Source organism: Alternaria ethzedia (assembly GCF_023757985.1).
Source record: "Alternaria ethzedia strain BMP 0044 chromosome Unknown scaffold_17, whole genome shotgun sequence".
Classification (NCBI taxonomy): domain Eukaryota; kingdom Fungi; phylum Ascomycota; class Dothideomycetes; order Pleosporales; family Pleosporaceae; genus Alternaria; species Alternaria ethzedia.
Genome location: NW_026056210.1, coordinates 276,742 through 297,894, shown reverse-complemented (window position 1 = coordinate 297,894; position 21,153 = coordinate 276,742). Strand labels below are relative to the sequence as shown.

At 51.7% G+C, this 21,153-nt stretch overlaps 7 protein-coding genes across 7 annotated transcripts; 3 read left to right on the top strand and 4 right to left on the bottom strand.

The window, feature by feature from the left end:
* Nucleotides 1-1,148: 1,148 nt before the first annotated feature.
* On the top strand, nt 1,149-2,965 carry J4E87_006835 (uncharacterized protein; the record flags this gene model as incomplete). Its single annotated transcript, XM_049378436.1, has 3 exons — nt 1,149-1,443; nt 1,489-1,737; nt 1,791-2,965. The coding sequence occupies 3 exons, from the start codon at nt 1,149-1,151 to the stop codon at nt 2,963-2,965; spliced, it is 1,719 nt and encodes a 572-aa protein (XP_049231829.1).
* Nucleotides 2,966-3,086: 121 nt separating this feature from the next.
* J4E87_006834 (uncharacterized protein) lies at nt 3,087-3,550 on the bottom strand (the record flags this gene model as incomplete). Its single annotated transcript, XM_049378435.1, has 2 exons — nt 3,087-3,302; nt 3,392-3,550. 2 exons carry the CDS (start codon nt 3,548-3,550, stop codon nt 3,087-3,089), a joined length of 375 nt encoding a protein of 124 aa, XP_049231828.1.
* A 396-nt stretch (nt 3,551-3,946) lies between these two features.
* On the bottom strand, nt 3,947-5,165 carry J4E87_006833 (uncharacterized protein; the record flags this gene model as incomplete). Its single annotated transcript, XM_049378434.1, has 4 exons — nt 3,947-4,165; nt 4,213-4,944; nt 4,994-5,076; nt 5,123-5,165. The coding sequence occupies 4 exons, from the start codon at nt 5,163-5,165 to the stop codon at nt 3,947-3,949; spliced, it is 1,077 nt and encodes a 358-aa protein (XP_049231827.1).
* Nucleotides 5,166-6,895: 1,730 nt separating this feature from the next.
* Nucleotides 6,896-8,704, top strand: J4E87_006832 (uncharacterized protein; the record flags this gene model as incomplete). The annotated part of the gene is made up of 1 exon (XM_049378433.1): nt 6,896-8,704. One exon carries the CDS (start codon nt 6,896-6,898, stop codon nt 8,702-8,704), a length of 1,809 nt encoding a protein of 602 aa, XP_049231826.1.
* A 2,541-nt stretch (nt 8,705-11,245) lies between these two features.
* On the top strand, nt 11,246-11,938 carry J4E87_006831 (uncharacterized protein; the record flags this gene model as incomplete). Its single annotated transcript, XM_049378432.1, has 2 exons — nt 11,246-11,418; nt 11,467-11,938. The coding sequence occupies 2 exons, from the start codon at nt 11,246-11,248 to the stop codon at nt 11,936-11,938; spliced, it is 645 nt and encodes a 214-aa protein (XP_049231825.1).
* An 85-nt stretch (nt 11,939-12,023) lies between these two features.
* On the bottom strand, nt 12,024-12,716 carry J4E87_006830 (uncharacterized protein; the record flags this gene model as incomplete). Its single annotated transcript, XM_049378431.1, has 1 exon — nt 12,024-12,716. The coding sequence occupies one exon, from the start codon at nt 12,714-12,716 to the stop codon at nt 12,024-12,026; it is 693 nt and encodes a 230-aa protein (XP_049231824.1).
* A 4,784-nt stretch (nt 12,717-17,500) lies between these two features.
* J4E87_006829 (uncharacterized protein) lies at nt 17,501-20,016 on the bottom strand (the record flags this gene model as incomplete). Its single annotated transcript, XM_049378430.1, has 2 exons — nt 17,501-19,433; nt 19,484-20,016. The coding sequence occupies 2 exons, from the start codon at nt 20,014-20,016 to the stop codon at nt 17,501-17,503; spliced, it is 2,466 nt and encodes an 821-aa protein (XP_049231823.1).
* Nucleotides 20,017-21,153: the final 1,137 nt, after the last annotated feature.

Below are 21,153 nucleotides of genomic sequence, written 5' to 3'. Positions count from 1 at the left end.
ATACTATAGTATATATAGATAACTATATTAAGATTATAACTATACTAAGTTATTATAACTTTTTACTTTCTAACAAACTTTATAAGAAAAAATATTAAGATTAAAATAAGATATAATCTATTAAGATAGTAACGTTAAGATAATTAAGATTATATTATGTCGCCAGTCACAAGCTTGTATACAGTCGGGACTATATCTGGACATGAATAGTGACCATGCCATAGCACTGCTGGGTACAGCACACGGTACAGGTGTATCTTGGCTACTTGGGCAGCATCGAGACCAACTTGGCCAAAAGGTAATTGCTGGGATAACGATATTCTATAGCGACGAGCCGCTAGAACGCAACAGAGCCCTCAACTTGCTGTTCGGCCTCCGTGACGCGAATGCGCGTGAGGGCCATATCGAGAAGTTGTGAGGAACGATGGCAAGAGCGCGGCGGACGATCCTTTGGGTAGGCGTAGGCGTCTAAGGGCGGTAGTTCGTAGTAATGACGATCTTGCCGAATCGGATCAAGAATCGGATCAAAACTGAGCAGTGCCTGATGGTGGTTGAGATTGTTATCGACGTAGAGGCCTAGTATGCATGGAATATTGGCGTTCCCGGTAGCGATGATGGATGGGCAGGCAGTCGCGAGGCTTGGTGGCTGGGACTGGGAGCCGGGGGTGACCGGAAGCGAGACGCACCCCGCAATGACCTGCGCGTCCCGCATCTTCATCACAATCTTCGCGTCTCCTTTCTCTCATGGTCTGCTTCTTCGTGTGATCTTGTCTGTTAAGTTCAAGGTTTGACCTGCTGCTCTTACCCAGCAGGTCGCTACATGCAACCGTCGAATGACAACAAGCGAACTCTACGCGTCATTAGCGCGAGCTGCACTGTTTACTCAATAGCAACCGCATACACGGGATGGCCATGACGCTCTTATGCTTTTTAGTTGCGGAGACGGCTCCTAAGCCTCGGCTTCGCGCACTAAGAAGTGATTTTGTTTGGATGGAAACCTTACAGCGCGATGCATGCCAAGCTGGAGGTGGCTTGCGACGGGAGTGTTGACCTCGGTTTCGCGTCAATAAAAAGACGAGGCTTGTATAAAGAGATCAGGATACTGCTTCATACCAGTCCACGGGTAGTAGTACCACAGTGCCGCCGACATGTTCTCGTCTTCTACATTCGGCTCCGTTGCTCTTCTGCTCTTGTCCAGCGGCGCGACGACAACCTGGGCAGACTATGCGTCCGGACACGATGTACCAACCGCAACCGTCGACGCGGGTGTCATAGTTGGGAAGACCACCTCACTTCCTCATGCACTTGGACCAGTGCATCAGTTCCTAGGTGTGCCCTTTGCATCACCACCCGAGAGATTCTCTCCACCGCGAGCTGCAGAGCCCTTCCAAAAGCCAGTCAATGCCACGGAGTTCAAACCAGCATGTATCCAACAATTTCGATGTACGCAAACCATGTAAGCGATCTGATATATGCTAATTGGGGTAGACCCGTTGTCAAGTTCACAGTTCACCCAGGCCGTCTTCAATAACCCGCCACCTGAAGAGTCGGAGGATTGCTTATACCTCAATGTCTATGCACCATCCACTCCCTCAGGCGGCAATGGCAGGGCTGTAATGTTCTGGATCTACGGTGGCTCACTGCAGTTCGGTAACGCTGGCCAAGAGCAATATGACGGAAGCAGTTTTGCAGCATACGAAGATGTCATCGTTGTGACGACGAACTACAGAACGAACAGTAGGTGACTATGGACACTCCAAATCACGTCTTTCACACCTAACAGCTCGCAGTATTTGGCTTCCCTGCTTCACCAGAGCTGCCATTAGCGGAACGCAATCTTGGCTTCCTTGACCAGCGCTTTGCCCTCGAGTGGGTACAGCAAAACATCCACGCTTTCGGCGGCGATGCGTCTAAAGTCACCATCTTTGGCGAGAGCGCGGGTGCTTTCTCGATCGATGTGCTCTTGACCAGCTTCCCCAAGGACAGCTCACCACCATTCCGGGCCGCCATCCTACAAAGTGGGCAGTACAGCTATCGCGCAGCTCCTGCAACATCAAGTATACCCGCTTGGAACAACCTCACAGCGACGCTCGGGTGCCCGGGGACACATGGAAGCAACTTGACATGTGTAAGAGCAGCGAACGCAACGACGGTGCAAACCATCATCAACCAGAACTCACTCGTGTTCAATCCAGTCGCTGATAACACCACTTTGGTATCGAACCCGGCGGCACAACGCCTAAGCGGCGATATCGCGCATATACCAGTACTAGGAGGTACAAACTCCCAAGAAGGCCGCGTCTTCTCAGTTGGCCAAACAAACGTTACTGCCTACCTGCAAGCGACCTTCGGCGCCGCACCAACACTCATTCCCGCAATCGAAGCTGCATACCCAATCGGTAGCAACGGTTTGACCAACGACTACGACGTCATCTCACAGATTGTCACTGAGATCACATTTCAGTGTCCACAAGCACTATGGGCCAATGCGACAGCATCTATTGGTATCCCCACCTGGCGCTACTACTTCAACGCTTCTTTCGCCAACACACAAGCTTATCCCCAACTCGGTGCCTATCACGCTTCTGAAATCCCTCTCGTGTTCCGCACATACCCCCTGGCTAATACGACGACGCAAGAGTACGCCTTGGCACATTTCATGCAAAGTACATGGGCCAAGTTTGCGAAGAACCCATACGCCGGACCTGGATGGAATGCTGTTGGTACGGGTGCAGAGGGTACTGTCTTGGTCGGTGCTTATGACTTCGTGGCAGGTGGAGTGTATCAGGATCAGAATGCCACCGTCGTAGAAGGAGATTGGAACTTGGGTGTTCTCGGCGATGTTGGAGGTGTGAGGGGAAGTGGTGTTACTGTGCTGCCGCAGTCTGATCTTGATTACAGATGTAGTCTCTTTAGGCCTATCTTTGAGGCTAATGTGGGTCCGCAAGGTATACCTCCCCCCTGAGGTAGAGGGCATAGAGGGTGGTTTCCAACTCAGTCAAATGGAAGGCTAAGATGGAGATAAGAAATTTTGATCTCATCCAAGCGTCTTGTGATGCTGTTACTGTACTACTAACTCCTTCAACCTATCGTCCGCCAGTAATCTGTCCAATATCCACTCCACTCCGATCCGACTCACCACCCTCATGCATACTCCTCTCCACACTGTCAATCAAACTCTCGCTTCCGGTTTTGGTACTGACACTGCTACTTCCCTCGTACTCTTGCTTAGTGTTTTGTGTTATATCTTCTCCGCGGCGCTCCTCCGAAGTACCCGAGGCGTTTTGTTGGCCGGGTGCAGCCTATGACTGTCAGTATCTTCCTGGGGAATATAACCTTTCTGGTATGATGCATGGTTGGTATGAGGTGTTATGTCAGGCGAAGAGCTTACCTTATCCACGGACGCGCTCAAACCAGCAGGGTCAGTCGATCGACCGGTCTTGAACGGAACGCTCGTGTCGCCCTTGAATGTGCCGGCTGTGTCTTCGCTGGGGTTGACGTGGTTCTTGGGTTGGGTGTTTGAAGATTCTTGGCCTGTTAGGGAAGACATGGTGTGTATTCTCCGGAGGAGATTTGTAGGGGGGGTCTAAAGGTTTAGATTTTCGTGTGTTGAGCAACTTGTGTCTTTGATGAACGCTTTGACACACGGCCGTGAAGCAGTTTTGTAGGAAGGCGTAAGTTGGAGTCGATGGTGTATATTCGACGTCATAGTGACTAAAGATGAGGATGTGGGTATCTGCAGTGGCGAGAGGGCTGTTGGTTTAAATGCGAGAGATGCGCGTTTGCTTATGCCTTTGACGAAACAATCCTCTCGATTGAGAAGCGTTCCCATTTCTTCACGATCTCACTATCAATAGTACACTCCTCGATCTCATGGTATCAAAATTCTATTCCATGCAGAACGCTCCCTGCGCCGACCGAGTAATGCTACACAGATTATCCATATCTATAGCTTGCTCTTGCCAATACCCCAAACCTCAGCCTGAGGGTTATTCGACTTCTTGTTTATGGATGCGCCTTCAGCGACAGGCTTCTCGCCCTCCTCGACGAACAACGATTGCGACTGCTTCATGGTCTCGACGGCTTCGCGCTCGATGCGGTCAAGGAGCTCTTGATTGGTGGGGATGTCGTGGATGAGGCCAATTACTTGGCCAGCAGTCCATACCTAGGTTTGTCAGTCAACCGCACTCGAAAAGGGACATGTAAACTTACACCGAAGTCTGGGTCTCCGTTCAAGAAGACTTGCCGACCTCGCTTTCCGCTGACGAACTCAGCGACTTCCTCGAACTTGCCAGTTGGGCTTGTCTTCTCGACCTCAACAGCCTGCAGCGCAACCTTGTTGGCGAAGAGTCGCGATGTGTTCTTCCATCGGCGGAGCACGAGTGCGGTGTCTGTCTCTTGCGCGTCGACAATGGCTTGCTTGATGTTGTGGTGGATGGGCGCTTCGATGGTGCACATGAAGCGCGTTCCCATGTTGATACCACAGGCTCCGAGAGAAAGCGCAGCGGCCAGACCTTGGCCGTCGGCGAAACCTCCAGAGGCGATAAAAGGCACACCACCTAATGATTGCCTAGCTCTGCTGAGCAGAATGAAGTTGGTAATGTCCGTCTCGCCAACGTGTCCGGCGCACTCGAAGCCATCAATGGACAGGAAGTCAACGCCAAGCTTCACCGCAGACTGTGCGTGCCTGATAGTAGTGCACTTGTGCAGGATGATGGTGCCAACCTCCTTCAGCTGCTTAATCACCGGTCCTGGGCTGTTTCCCGCTGTCTCGACAATGTTGACTTTCTCCTCGATGATGACGCGGGCGTATGCGGCATAATCCGGGGGGACCATGGCGGGGAGGAGCGTCAGGTTGACGCCGAAAGGCTTGTTGGTCATCGTTCGGCATCGGCGAATTTCTTTGCGAAGGTCTTCGGGGGTGGGTTGGGTAAGGGCGGTCAACTATGCCATCGTGAGAATATGTTTGATGCGTGATGGGCGCCCGACATACTATTCCCAGACCTCCTGCGTTGCTAACAGCGGAAGCGAGTTCGGCGTATCCGACCCATTGCATACCACCTTGAACGACGGGCACTACATCTGTCAGCTACCGTCTCGTTTGCTGTGCTGGTGAAGTTACCTCTAATGCCGAGCGCCCTCGTCAGCTCCGTGTTGAAAGGCATCCTGATTGTAGATGGCCCGAAGAAAAGATTTAAAGTTTGTTGTATGAGAGGGAACTGCACAGGAGCCTTGAGCCGAGCAGATATCTGACACTCGGACGCGCGACGTTACGGCCGTCGCGCCGGCTGAAGCGCATGTCATTCGTGTGGGGAAGCCATGTGCCTCGGTAACTCCACAGCCGCGACACCAAACGCAGGTGCACGACCGTCGGGTGATTAGTTTGCGCTGACTCTATCGCCGAATGATTCGCTGTCACCGAGTCGCTCGTGATGTCTTTGCTGGAATGGCAGCTGTGCCCGAGTGGTGTTCCGGACGCGTCGCAAAAGGGGAAAGCTGAGCCGCAGGGCTGATGCCGTCATCTCCCTGGCATGTTCACATGTGTCTTGGCAATGAACCATCACTCCAACACCACCCCTACGCATCTTAGCGATCAATCTTTAGTCATTTCTTAGGACCCATGTAGGCTGGAATCAGTCGCATCGCGAAAGCAAATCTCGCGGTTTGTCGGTAGCTATCCTTGGTCCAGTTGGACTCCGCATTGGGGCAAAGAACCTAGGAAACAATACTCTGGATTTCAGCGGCCTGGCTGCACTCATAGCACTTTATCAAGGGTCCTTGTCATGGTCTCTGACTTCCCTATTGCGTTGTCTATGTCTGCCCAAACCTTGACTTCTGCCTGAAGCCACGTTGTTTGACTTGCGAAATGGGCAAACACAACAATGTTGCGCTGGATTCTGGACCTCCGCAAAACCCGACTAGAGTGGAAAGACAATCGCTACTCTATGGCATGACCCATTGTGGAATATCTCATCCGTTTTGGGCCAGCATCAACCCGCATCAACGATCAATCATCGAGATTGCACGCTCGTAAGACTGGTTCAGAATAACGGCAGCCCGACGATCCGTTTGTTGCTTACCGACCGTTGTAAAGCCAGCGGGATTACCAAGAGCTTAGTATGCTTCCAGGCCACGTGAGTTTTGGTCCACACTATGGAGCGTCCTTCGATATCGCGTCTGTCTGGCCTACTGAAACTTCGAACTGCAATCCCTTCCCAGTATGGCCTTACTGTCTACTCTGGCTGGTGTCGTAAGCTTCTTGAGATCGAGCAATCTTTCACGCTCGACATGGCTGGCGATCCTGAAAAAAATGAAATTCACGATGCGCAAGAAACGTGATGGATCACTCACCAACGGACTTCATATTCCTGATTTAGCAATCATCTTTGTCGAGCTTTTGAGGGAGTTTTGTCTCGAACATGCGGAGTGAGGTAAGAGATCTGCATCTAGGCCGACTGTCCAAGACGATACTCAGGAAGCTCATATCATAGGATCCATAGGTACCATGGAATGTCACATTGTAGTCGCATTGGAAGAGCGCTATTTAGTCGATGTATGGTTGGGACAGCGTCACGTATCCATGCGCGTTGACGGGAAGCTCCAACATGTTGTAGTATATACCTAACCCATCGTGATCGTTGTCAAAACCACGCTTGAAATCGAAGTTCTATGACGGGAAGGTACATGCTTAGGCACGCAGGTCCATGCTTGGCAGTGACGTAACGAGCCAATGACATAATTCAACCCCAGCAAGTCCACTAGGTGGACGGTCGTTGCGGGGATTTTGGGAGGCCTACTTTGTTGGGGTCTCCACACACACGTCCGGTATATAGACCGAGATGCCAGGCTCGGCGCGTCCAAGAGGAATCCCGCACCTTGATCCCCATGACCCATCATGTCGTGGTCTCTTCTTCTCACCGTCCTGACCCAGGTCGTCCGTGTTACATGCGCACCAGAGACATATGACTATGTTATAGTTGGAGGAGGCCCCGCAGGTCTTCTAGTCGCGAACCGACTGTCTGCCGATCCCGAAGTCACTGTTGCCATCATCGAAGCCGGAGATTCTGGCTACGATAACCCCAATGTCTCATATGTACCGAGGTCTATCTTGGAGTACGGCCTCTTCATCGGCACGTCGATTGACTGGAAGTACATGACGGCACCTCAGAAGTATGCTGGGAACCGGAGCGTGAACTACTGGGCAGGCAAGGCTTTGGGAGGCAGTACTACGGTCAATGGAATGACGTACATCCGCGCGGAGAAAGAGCAAATTGATGGGTGGGAAGGGCTTGGGAACGAGGGTTGGAACTGGAAGAGCCTGCTCGAATACTACCTAATGCAAGAAGGGTTTACAGAGCCGAGCGAGGAGCTTTCGAAGGAGGGCGCGACCTTCAGGGACGGGGTACATGGAACGGAGGGAGAGCTTGCTGTTGGCTTCACCCCATACTTGGTCCGTCAAGGCTTCGCCAAATTGTTCGCGGAGACCTCCCAGGCGATGGGTATTCCTTACAATAAGGAACCGAACAACGGTAGTATGCGCGGTTTCGACGTGTGGCCTATGACACAGAATGTGAGTGGGCCTACGAGGGCAGATGGAGCAAGGTCCTTCTACTTCCCTGTTGCGTCACGCCCGAACCTCCAGGTCTTCTTCAATACTACTGCTGCACGCATCACCTGGAACGACGAATCATCCGAGACGTCAGAAGTGGTGGCCTCGGGAGTTGAGGTGATCGATGCGGGAAATGTAACGAAAACTATCGGTGCCAACAAGGAGGTCATTGTCGCAGCCGGCGCCATTCGATCACCGGCATTCCTTGAGCACTCAGGTGTAGGTAATCCCGCCATACTTGAACCTCTCGGTATCAAGACTGTCAACCCACTCCACTCGGTCGGCTCCAACCTGCCAGATCAACCACAGCATGGGATGGTCTTCAACTCGTCCACGAATTGGACGGGCTACCCTACCTTCGTTACATTCTTGACAGCTTCTGATCTCTTTGGTGAAGAACTTCCCGCTCTTGTGGAAGAGCTCCAAGCCAATGTGAGCGCTTATGCTGCAGCGATTGTCGCAGACTACGCGCCCGATACCATCTCCGTCGAGACGCAAGAACGGCTTCTGCAACATCAAGTAGACCTAGTCTTCACTGCTGAGAGCGATGTTCCTTTAATAGAGATCCTCTGGGCCCCAACAGGAAAACAGATCATTGCGCAGCTCTGGGATCTAATACCGCTTTCTCGAGGCTCAATACACATCGAATCCGCCGATGCAACCATACCACCACGTATCGACCCAAACTTCTTCCAGATGCCCATCGACATGTATGTCCAAGCAGCTGCTGCAATCCGTATCCGCGAGTATTTCGCCACTTCGCCGCTCGCGGAGGACGCTACAGGCGAGGTCTCTCCCGGTTACGAAGCGGTACCGCAAGGTGCTCATTGGAGGGATCAAGTCTGGGACGACTGGATCACAGGCGCCATGAACGGCAACTCGCATCCCGTGAGTACTTGCGCAATGATGAGTAGGGAGCTGGGCGGTGTGGTAGATACGGAGGGCAAGGTTTACGGGACGCAAAACGTCCGGGTTGTGGATGCGAGTGTGTTCCCGACTCAGATCTCGGGCCATCTTAGCGCCAGTGTATATGCCATTGCTGGAAAGATTGCGGACGCGATGAAGCAGAAGGGGTCGGATGAGAAGAAGTTTTGACAAGACTTTTCCTTTGTAGCGCTTCTGATGTTGGCGGCGTATTGCTATCACACTGTAAAAGTCCCGGATTGGATGGGTCTTCGCCTGCTCCAGATTAATCGAGAGCTGCGTCGGTGAAAATGATACATGGGTAGCGCAAGATAAGTACAGATTTCAATTTGATTGAGAAGCGTGTACTGTTCTTTGTTGAAGGTGATGCTCCCTCCTGACAGGCGATCGGAAAAGGGATGGTGATGCACTGCCCCACTTTTCATTCCAGGGCAGCCGCCCCGCGTCATCGACCTTTAGGCAAGAGCCGTGCGCTTGGGTATGACGAGCCCACCACAAACTCCCAGCCTTCGCTATCCAATATCCAGCTGTGGTCCTCAAAGCCGACGCGAAAGCATAATGCCATCGTTCATGGGCCTTCCGCGTGAACTACGTGATCAGATATGCGAATACGTCATACTTTCGCCAGCCCGGCAGCCACGAGTGCTTAATCAGACAACCGAAGAGATTCTTGAAGGATACACGACTTATGAGTTTCCGACGCCGTTCGTGCGACCGGGTCCATCGTATCAGCCCCAGGCAATCGTCTCGAATTCGACGAGATTACTGCTAGTCAATCAACAGCTGAGAACGGAGACAACGGAGATGCTACAACGAATGCGAAGTATTGTGTACGACCTCGATCTTGTAATGACCGACAATGGGATATTGGCAGCGACGTGGATCAATGTTCCAGTTTTGTCGACCAGAATTGAGCATCTGAATGTCACACTTCGCCTCTGTGTGACAAACGATAGCGAACGACTGAAGTCTGAAATTGAAGACATGTTAGGGGCGCCGGCAAATCCAGGACCTGAAGATTTCTTTGGGCTAATACCTAAGCAGTGTAAGGAAAGCCTTTCCTCTATTAGTATCAGTACTACATAATAACCACTCACCTCACTGTTCTAGTGGTATGGGGCTTCTATGGCATACTCAACCGATTCACCCATGTTGGGCCTCTGGGCGAAAGGAAGAGCGACAGTGAACACCGGCAAATATCCATCAGAACGATCAGCATCAACGTCGAGACACCATCTCCCGATCTTGCGCAGCTCGGTCTGATTCATATGTCCGCTCAGGCCGACGCTGCAATGTCGGTTACTTCCCGGTACTTCTTGGTGTGTCTGAATTGGACTATACAACAACAGCTGGAAGGTAATTGGGAGTATATCCGGGGCATCACTCTGCTTGAGTACGTAGATCATGTTTTAATCTATCACGACGACAATGAGATACATCGCTGGGATGTAGCTGCGTGCCTTGCAGAGTATCCTGAAGATGAAATGATCAAGTGGAGACCAAATGGCAAGAAAGAGGTTTGGCGCAGAAGGAAGCAAAGAGGACTGAAGGTGCCCGAAGACTTCAAGGATCCGGCCGGATGGTGATACCAGACCGCAAACGCGGGGAAGTTGTTGATGTATGGAATAGTCTTTTGAAGTTTCGTAGTAACGGCCCAAGACCGCAGCCAAATGAGAACCGCTTTTACGCAACCACTTCATGTAACAAGTCGTGGCTTAGCAAGGCTAACATGCAAGCCGCTGTTGATCATTTCCATACACGATCAACAAACATTTACCAAACGTCTGCTTTCTCTTGCAATGAAACTGAATTCACTATTCGTACTTCAGCTCACTCTTTCTACTGCTGATCGACCAATCTCGACAAATAAGCCCGAAGCGGTAATCCGAAAAAATGACACTTGTTGCGCTAGACAACATGCGGTTAGTGACCTCGAGGAATCAACTATATTGGGATAGCGATCTACGAGGCCTGGGGCTTGACTGTGCTTGATGTTGTTTGGCATCTATTTACTGGCAAGGCTGAGTCTCGAGAAATACGCCCGTTTTGGAGATAGCTGGGGGCCTGGAACAATATGCGCGGTTTATCAAAGCAGCTCCGTATTGTGTTGAGCGTGACGCTCGAGATACTTATATCTAGTGCCAGACCACTCATCGCAAAGCAACATAAGCTCGATACCATACTGTCATGATGCCATTAGAACCTCTTCCATATCAGAGCCACTCTTTCGACCGGCCGCATCGAGCACTTGGTTCATACAGCGCTGCACCGTTACCACCGACTAGCTTGTCTCCACCGGATGATGAGTTGTCACATCACGCAATAGATTGGACACCTTGCATACCAAATCCAGTTCAGCCACGACAATCTCTTCAAGTGAGCCACTCTTCAAACGTCGCCAGTAAGCCTTGCTGACCTGTCTAGAAACCCGTCGTGATACCAAGACTCGATGCGAACGGTCTACTTGGAACACCGTTCCCATTCATACGAGCTTACAGCCCCGATCTGCGCCGCTTCGACATCCATGAGAGAGATCTTGTAGCATTCATCGATGATCTCAGTGTCGCTCAAGCTCCGCCAGCCCCGCTTCAGGCGCTTGATGTAGCGGGTCATGTGGTTGGCATCGTGTGAGTTGACTTCTCTTTCTGGCTCTTACTGGTTTCTCATACAAGTGCTAGACCACATCATTGGACCATGATTGCCGGCGCCAGCATGAACGTGGCCGCCGGAGTTGGAACGGCTGCTACGACCACTGTGCGGACGAGGCGCTTCTTGGAGGCTGTGAACCGAGAATACTTCGCGCCTCGTGGTCTGAAGGCTTCGATTTGCAAGAACAGACAGTTGGAAGAGAAGATTGGCTGCAATGTGCACATGCCATCGTCGGCGTAAGTTTAGCCCTGCCATAGGGTTTCCCTGTTTCTGACTTGGCAAAGAGTGCTAGGAAGCAGCTCCCGGCCTCAAACAGCTGGATACCGCCGTTTGCAATCACTCATGCCGTATATCGCACCGCTTTCATTCAACGTTCCGCCGCCAATAGAGCAGCGAAGTGCTCTCGATAGAATGGCTGCGAAGCAGATCAAACGGCGGATCAAGAAGAAAGAAGAAAAGGGCTACAGGTCAGACTCAAGCTCTGGTTCTTTGTCCAGAACCAGCTCCAGTGGAGAGTCCACCCGGAGATCTCATGAGGAGGTCAACGGTGAACAAAAGAGAAGGGCAGATAAAGCGGAGCGCAAACGAGCCAAGAAAGAAGAGAAGAAGGCACGAAAGGAAGAGAGGAGAACTCAGAAACAGGACCGGAAAGGGACCAAAGCTCATGTTAAGGAGGGTAAGAAGTTGGAGAAGGAGCAGAATGTGGTCGAGAAGATGGAGTATATCATCATTGAGTCGCTGAATGAGGGGATGTAGTGATAAAGAGACTTCGTTGACTTGTCACGAACGCCTGTGTTTATGCGACAAAAGGGTTCTTCTACCTTTTTACTTTACTACAACCTCACTTGCGAACATCTAGGATGCTTTTCGCGGATCTCCAGGGCCCTCGTCTACCAGCCGACATGTCTTGCATGACAGATATGATCCATGATGCTATTGTCGGCTCCTTCTCGCGGATCCCATCGTATGCCATGCGCAGAGGAAAGAGCAGTTCAAAAGAGCCCTGTTCGCCCCAGTCCTCTAGCTGATGGTACTCGACGCTACGACATATAGTGAGCGCCGCCGTCGATATCTGCTCCTGTCGGGTATGGTACGCTGAAGATGACATCATCTCAGCATCGATGCTGTCGGCGAAGCGGAGGGCCATGATGGTAGCGGCGTTATAGACTGTGATAGCGTTCGCGTGATAGAGTGATCGGTATCTGAAGGCAGTAGACCAGGCTGGATGCAACGCGCCATACTCGTCTTCTATGAGCGGTATCGGTTGACATGCGGGTGTCTCGTAAGAGGTGTGAAACGGATCAGACGCAAAAGTCTCCCTCCAGTTTTTCAGTTTGGCGATGACCTCATGACATTGCAAAGAGAGACATTGCGTCTCAGCAGTCCTTGTGTCTTCATCCGCAACTGACAAAAGCTCATCACGCAGAATGAAGAGCTGAGGGTAGTCGGCAATAATGTCGAACAAGAGCTTGAGCGAGTCGATGTGCTCAGGGTGTAAGCTCCAGGGGATATATTTCCATTTATTCTCCGACATTATCGTTGGCTTGTGCAAGACAATAGCTGCAAAGATAAGAGACGGGCGAATCCTATCCAAGATCCCAAGACACTGAGGTGATGCCATAGCTTCAGGTCCGCGCAACTCGAAGAGCCTTTCTAGCCCACGTGCATGGTTTATCCAACCATCGACACGATCCGAGATGAGGAACTAGTAGCGGTTAGAAAATGTGTGCACTGCAGAACGTTTGATGTACCTCGATGAGCCCCATAAGCATGACCGCCTCAATCAGATCAAAGGAAGGCGGAGACACCGAAGCCTCAAGAGCCGAATGCACGGCTCTAAGTGCGTCACTGTACCTCTTGAATCCGTACTGCGTGATAGCTCTATCCTGGTGCTTGATGCCGAAGTAAGAAGTCGCAAGCGCAGAAAGTGACTTGATGGTAATAACCCCAGGATTGAACACCAACAGGCTCTGCACCGGCAACAAGTTTGAGAGAGTGAACGCAGTGAAGACATCATCGCGAGAAGGCGACAATGCTCGATGAATTTCCTGGTGAAGTCGAATAGCAGTGTCAGGCGTTCTGGTGCCGACTTCCACAGCTAAGCACCCGGCGACATCGCGATCGCTAGGCTGGGGAGACTGGCCGTGGCCATCGAATTGTACGAATGTGATGCCGCGAGTGCCACCACATTGTAGTCGTGCTGTGACGCACCTTCCGCATTGTGGCTTTCGTAGATCTCGTGACGTCAACACACGCGTCGGAATAGCGCAGGGGTAAACAGGGCAAACCTACCACATTTGACGCGTCGACTTTTGCAGTTATCGCACGCTCTGGACCGCCCGCCAACTCCGACCATGTGAAAGATGCATGCTAAGATGGATGAGATGAGGAAGATACAAGACTGCGGGAGATGACGAGTCACCGTCAGCATGGCGCGTGCGCGGCGCTATATTCGGCCCTCATCTCACAAGGATGCGCCTGTGAAGACGCACATAAATTCAACGATCGATCAAGGGGTAGCTTTAAACTTTATATCCTCCATGATGTTAACTTCAGTCTTTGTTCGTACTACGTACATCGAGACGTGAGCAGATGCCACTTCCGCACAGGCAAGACCTCAAGCTTTCAGATCTTCAGGTCGTGGTGAACATGATCAACCCTGAGAGCCCTAAAATATACCTTCGCGCCGCAGCAAACCTTGCCGAACTTCTTGTTTCCACTGCAGCCCCTTAATTGTTTCCAAGCCTTCTACAAAGTCATATCCAATTGTCCATAAGTCGCCGTTACGCCTGTCATCAGGTTTTTGTATCCAAATCGCTTTGAGAGCCCTCTGGCCATGGATTGCGAATGCAATGTCCCAAGTACACCATTCAAGTTTTTCAGTGGTACCTCGAAAATTGAGGGTGAGGCGATCACATCGTTGAATCCAGGTGAGTTCCGCCGGGTCGTAATTGTCCCTAAAGAAAAGCTCCAGGCACATTACGCGGGTACTTTGAAGGTGGTCCAGCGGACAATCCACATGGGTAGAGAGGTTGATTGTCGACCATGGTAGGTGCAATACCTGCTGGAGAGCTGCTACGCATCGTTTCAATGAAGCCCGGTTAAGGCTACCCTGGAGCCATGATCCTGAAATCGGCATGCTAATGTTGCCTTCGCCAGCTCCTCCTGCCAAAATCGAGGCTGGTGATGACTCGATCTTCAAACAACGGCCGTATGGATGCTCATCTTGCCACTTTCGAGTAGCAAGGATTAGAGGTTTAACTTTAGCTATATCGTCCTCCATTTCGTTGTACGTAGTACGGCAACTAAAGAAAAGGCCGGAGATATCTTGTGGACGTCCAGGAGTGATGCTGTCGACAATAAGGTGCCTATAGACCTCGATTCGAAGCTCTGTTGGAAGGGTGAGAATCATGTTCTGTATAATGCGTGGGTTGTTTAGATACCAAGGTGAGGGGAAGTGATCGTTACAGTTAATGCTTCCTGCTCTTATATATCGGAGCATCGAATGCAAGGAATCAACTTCGCTTAAGAGCACGGATTCATCTCCTGCTGAGTCAATGACGTTGTGAGGTGATTCATTGTGTAGGAAGTGAGAACAAACGGGTTGGATGATGATTTGTGCAAATTTACGTAGATTAGAACGGAACAGATTATACAGGGTTGAATGCATGAGCTTTGCGACCCTACTTTGCATCAGTACGCCACTATGACGATGTAACAATATAGCAACATACACTCCGAAAGGCCGGTACGCAATCCTCATCTAACCCCGCGAACTCAGTCGACATAAACCCCTCAAATAGCACTACCCCTGATAAACCAATCTATACGCTCATGCCTCCACCCCGGCAGCTTCAATCCGCCCCTAAAATCCACTCCCCACAGTCTCTTCGTCTGTCCCTCAACAAGAAAGCACCAGGGACCATAAAAAGCACCGGAGGCAGGAAGATACACGCCCCCATACTGCTTCCCGTGCACAATCTTCACAGTGTATCTATCCTCCACGTGGGAATCTTTCTGAAAGGTTAAACGGTCAATGTATCTCTTTTGCCTTGCCTTCTCCAGAAACTCTTTTCCCCATATCTGGTAGAAGGCGCGGAAGAAGAAATCGCTAGACGCGAGGAGTTGTTTATTGGTATATCGACGTTCCACTCCGAAACCGAAAGGGCAGAGGAGGAGACGAAGGCCGAAGACCGCCAAGTCTTCCGTGCGACGCAGCATGTTGTGCTTAGCCCTTTGAACGGGATTTCTGCGTTTGCGATCGCGCGGTGCGGTGATGGCGAACTCGGTGAGCGGGTTAATGTACGTGTGTGTTGATGGGATTTGGAAGCATAGTCGTCCTCTGACTTCGCCTCTGAGCCGTCTAGAATGATCCCAGGCGCGCTTCAGGTCGAGGGCTACTTGGACTGTTGAGACGAGTGGCTTCATTTCCGAATAGGTTGTGCGGGAAGCTAGGTATAGAGCACCGACATCGGGGGTGCGTCCATTTTCCAGGGTTTCGGTGAGAAGATTGCTATAGATCTGAAGTCGTAGTTCTGCTGGTAGCGTGAGGAATGGGGAAGGCTTGTCTTTGGCCATGGCGCTGAATTCCGGTCTGTGGTGAGTTGAGAGGTCTCTGTCGGGAAATTGGCGGTCTGTTGAAGATGAAAGTAGAGTAGAGTTTGCGAAGTTTGGTAATCCAGCGAGCAAATACGCTGCAGCGCTAGCGAGGTACAAGATGAGCAGGCGACGGTGAAAGGCTGAATTTGTCAACTTGTTATGGAGCGGTGACAATGCCGCCTTGCCGAATCTTGTTTCTGTCCTCTTCCCATTCACTTGGAATGTTTGTACCTAAATTCCAACGTTGTCCAAAGGCATTTAGTGCCCTCAACTGCGCCTATCGAACTGGGAGGTGCTCCATGATTACTCAAGTCTATCATCAAACGACCGACATTTTTCAGGTGGCACTGCTCTGCTTCCATCAACATTTGACGTATCAAATGGAAAAAGCAGCTGACTCGGCGGATATTAGCACGCCATGATTCGTTCATGTCTGGGAGGGAATAGTAGAATCCAAGGGTGAGGGATCGTAGCTGGGTGGGAGCGGCGTGAAGAAGTGAAATGCACATGTCATTAAAGACACGGCGGGCTCCCCAATGCTCGATAATCTTGCTGACAGGTATCAGCAGCGTGGCGTCTTCTGGCGGCGTGGTGAACTCGTAGGTCGAAGGAAGATATGCGTGTAGTGAATCCATCGATTCGGTATTTCGTATCCAGTAGTGTTGAAGTTTGATGAAAGACAGAATTCTGTCAATATACTCTGCCATCTCATCGTGGATCTTGGTGCAGGACCGTAATAGTCCTCCCGCGTGATGTGGATAGCCGTCGGCAAGACATGCAGCTATAAGCCGCTTGTATACTTCCAAGCGCAGCTCAGTTGGGAGAGTGAGGAAGCCTCGGTGTTGAGTGTTGGCCATCTTGTAGTAGTTGAAGGCAAGAGCGCAATTGAGGGTGGAACTGAGATGGATGAAGTGGCGAAGTGGTGTGGCGTATTGAACACCGAGCGTCGTGGGACGAGAGTGTGGCGATGGCGATGGCGATGGCGATGGCTGTAGATGATAGTATAAAGCTGTGTAGCTAGGATCTTTATCGTAGTAGAAAGAATGCTTATATCGTAACATGCCACGGCTTTACCAAGAATCTTTTCGGCTCACAGATCGAACCATGGTTGCGTCCGAATACCCATTAGCGTTCCATGGTCCATCACCAATCTGCGAATCATCAGCTCAAGGCAGACGCAGTGATGCGCAATCCTAGCCGCACGCAAGAACACCAAAGTAGTACCACGCCACACATTGAACAGTAATCCTTATACATTTCAAAAAAAGATGCCATCTATATCTAACCACGCCTCTCAGGCGATTCAGAAAGATCTATCAACAAGCTGACAATGAGTGTCAAAACCACTGATGCCGTAAATAGTCTGCCAACAGCGCCAAAATATATGTCCAGCAAATGCTTGTATCCCCTAAGATAACAAAAATTGTACCCAGCAGACATCTTCAGGTCTGGTAACGAAACGAAACGAAGAGGGAGAAAGAGGAAACAGGTATCAGTTGAGAAGGTCAAAGGAAAAAAGAGTACAAAGCATGCTTATGCTCCGCCCATGCTTTTGGTAGAGAAGGCAAAAGTGGCAAATAGGATAGCGCTCAATCCCTTTCTGCTATACACACAGATAAATGCTGGTGTTCAGATAATATTCGTGTCAACACGGCGCTGCGGTGGTCGTTGGTCGTATGAGACCTGGTATTGCGTTCCGTTCCATTCCGGTCATCTCGTTCAAGGCTTTTCCTTGTACTTGGCCATCCTCTTTACGGGATGGAGTAGCATACCTGGTATGCACATCCTCTTCTGCTCCAGCTCGCCGTCGGAGCCTGGTCCACCGTCGATCTTTTCTGACTCTCCCCAGTTTTGTTGGACAATGGGCCAGTTGAGCCATCGTCGGTATAGGTTACGTGGGAAGCGTGATGCGTAGTACCAGCTCCAACCTTGGAAGTTGAACTCGCGGTCGTGGTTGTAGGGTGAGTCGGCTTCTTCGGTCCAGGCGCCTTGACGGCTTTCCAAGGCTTCACCTGTCTCTTCATCGACAGTCGATGCGGTATCAAAGATGGCTTCCGTATATGCGGCGGGCCAGTGACGGTCGTTGAAGATCGGGTGAGGAGCGTATACGGCTTTCAAACCGTGTTGGAGTGCAACTGTCGAGGGCCACATCTCGGCCTGCATACTGCGTCCAACCAAGTTCTCCTCATGCATAGCTTGCAGCATCTTCTTGCTGAAACGTACGACTGTGTTGATGAAAGTCCGGCGATCAATCTGTTCAAAGATAGGGTGAGTGAACCAATCGGCCTGGCCATCCTCTGGCGTGAAGATTGGTCGGATGTGAGGCAGGTAGTTCCAGATCTTATCCTTGTAAGACCAAGTCGTGTTCCTAGGGTCCCACATCGGAAGAAGAGTAATGAAGTCCGCAGGCTCACCAACACCCCACTCGAAGTTGTCTTCCTCCATAGTCGTGGGTGGTGTAGGGCCTAGTGGTTTCTGGGGAGGGATGGCAAGTCTCCATGGCCGTGGTCCCCATACGGGTGGTGGGATGAGCGAGTTTGCAGATGCGTTCAAGACGTCTTTGTGTGTGTTTTCGACGTATGATTGGTAGTCTCCATGTACGCTCGGAAGATAGTATCGCTTGTTGCGCTCCCACAACAGCTTCCTCGGTTGTTTGTCCGCGAACTCGCTGATCTTCTCGAAGAAGTGATAGTGGTGTCCAGTGTATCTAGCGTCTGTTTCCCAGTTCCAGACGTAATCAAATTCGGGGTGCGTAAGACTGAACCATTGTAGACACATGAATTGCTGCCAATAGACCTGCCAGTCCATAACCTTGGGATACCATTTCGGGAAGATGGATTCTGACCATAGGATAGCAATGTCGCGCAGTTCCTCAGGTACGTTTTCTTTTAGGATGCGATCGTATTCATACTGGCTGTCGAAGATGGGTGCATCTCTGTCCTTGACGTGGACGTAGAGGTAAACTTGGTATTCACCGCCGGACTGGAGGGAGAGCTCGGAGACCATGGCGCGAATGGCGGTGATGTCGTTCTCTTCGTAGTTGTATCCGGTCCAGGCACGGATGAGAATGGCTGTTCGGTGGTGGTACTTCTTCTCGCTGTCATCGCGGTTCTCCAAGTTGCTTCGGCTCGTGTCTGTGGGGATCGCAAACGCCGACGACGCCGCCGCGGGCTCAGGTAGGACAGTGCTGGGAATCTTGACGATTGGCGACCTGGCCTTGGGCCGGTAGCGCCCCTTGTTCCGCTCAAGACAATCGTCTTGCAGCGCACCCCAGTTCACCTGAGGCCACTCGGGGACAGTAGCGGGCGCCTTCCAGTTCTTAACCTCCTCTGGGAACTCATCATCACCATATCCGTACGGGCCGTATCGTGAGTATCGGTCGAAGCAGACATCGTCGTCGAGTCCGATGACATCATAACCACCAGCGTATACCGGGGGAAAGTCCTCGGGTATGCCGCGGTAGACCTGGACCTCGTCGTCGGTGCTCTCGTTGAGGGGTTTGCCGCGCGGACCCAGACAAGCCACGTATTCACCGTGCCACTTCTGCTTCCACTTTGGGGTATTGTACTTGGGGAACGGCTTGTATGCGATCGGATCAGAGGCAATCGTGTCGTTCAGCTTATCATGGCTAGACTCGTAGATGCGATAATCCCTGCATAAGGTTAGAACCACCACTGTCGCGCGCAAAGTATGTATACTTACAAATCGAATTGCTCCCACCGGTTCGGGTCGTACTTCTTGTCGACGTAGTCGCCAAACGGCGGCCAGTGACCACTCCAGCTCGGTCGCGGCCAGTCCAGCATCTTCGCCATGTACTGCTTCCAGTTGGATGGTGTTGGGTAGGGAGGGATGAAAGAGCCTGTCCTCGACGGTGCCGTCACCCAAGGCGGGTAAGGCTTGGTGGGCTTCGACGCGTCGACCTCAGGTTCGCGCGAGGTCTCCATTGGCGGCAGCATAACCTCTGCCGGCTCTGCTGGCGATTGCGCATCTACGGGGCTGGGCATGGCGCCAGGAATGGGCACGGCATTATGCCACGCATCCTCGAGATGCGCCTGCGCCTCGCCTGGACTTTCATTCAGGAGCTCCTGTGTCGGCGGTCTGTTCCCCGAGTTGAAGAGCGGCATGCGCTCGTACACCTTCTCGTTCGCCCATGGACTCTGCTGTAGGACGGCGAAGATGAAAACCAATGCTATAAAGGAAACTATCGCAAATCTGCGGGGTGATCGGACAAACATGATGTCGATGTTGTTCGTATTCGTATCGTTTAGTGGTGCACACTAACCTTATGCCGGTATGGTACCTAGTGTACTGGGGTAGTCGTAGGATTTACCGATAATGTAAAAGCTGCATCGCTTGAGGTTGCGGAGGTGTAGCGCGAAAGAAGGACTAGCGACTGATGGCGAGGAGGTGTGGTGAAGTGGTGCAGGTGGTAAGGACCGTGGGTGTTAAAGATGGCGGCGAAGCTCTGGTGAAGGCGCTGCCGAGCGATGCTAGCTTGGATGCAAAGGAAAGGAAGGCGGGGCCGACTACAGTGAAGAGGGCAAGAAGGATGGTCAATCCGTCTATCTGTGTCGGTCGTTCCTGCCGCACGTGAACTCGGGAAAGGGCCGGTGGAATGCTAGCAAGAGCGAACGGGATCGATCGAGGAATGCAAGCCTCAAGAGAAAAAACCGCAGACGATGATTAGACGGAAATGACGATACCAAGAGCGCGGGACAAGACTACTCGACAGGGTACGAAATTGCACGAGCAGAAGAAGCGTCGAACACTCTCAAACGGCAGTACGCGGCCAGAGCCTCGTCGATCTGGGAATCCCTATCGGTTTTGCACCAAGACGCCTTAACCCCCAACTCCCGCGCCGCCTCCCGCCCCGTGCTGCAAGGTACTCCAGGGGGAGGGCTGACGCGTTGCACACTGTTGATCGCCTAACGACGAGCAGAGGTTGCGTCTGAGTGGTGCCATGTCGTCCTGGAAGTCGGTGCTTGCGCGTTTCGCAAAATCTTCCGAGCGGCAGAGCCGTCGCACCATGGCCGCTGCTCATCTATCCGCAGGAAGGATTCACTAGGACTCAGCTAGCAGCCACGACTGATATGCCAACCAACCTGCCCAGCACGCCACCCCCCACTGCTGATGCTATCTGGGGGCGCACGCAAATAACATTTGGCACTCGACGGGCGACATTCTCAGCCAGCTCGGCGGTATAATTAGAGATAAGAGAAGGAGCGAAGGCGTCATTACCCAAGCGAAATGCAGCGACTCTGTGGTCGTCATCTTATTCAGCCGATCCAACGGACATGGCGATGCAGTCCCACAGTGAACCCTGCAGCAGCGACCTGAATCGAAAGATAATGTTGGAGACTGGAGAAACGTTC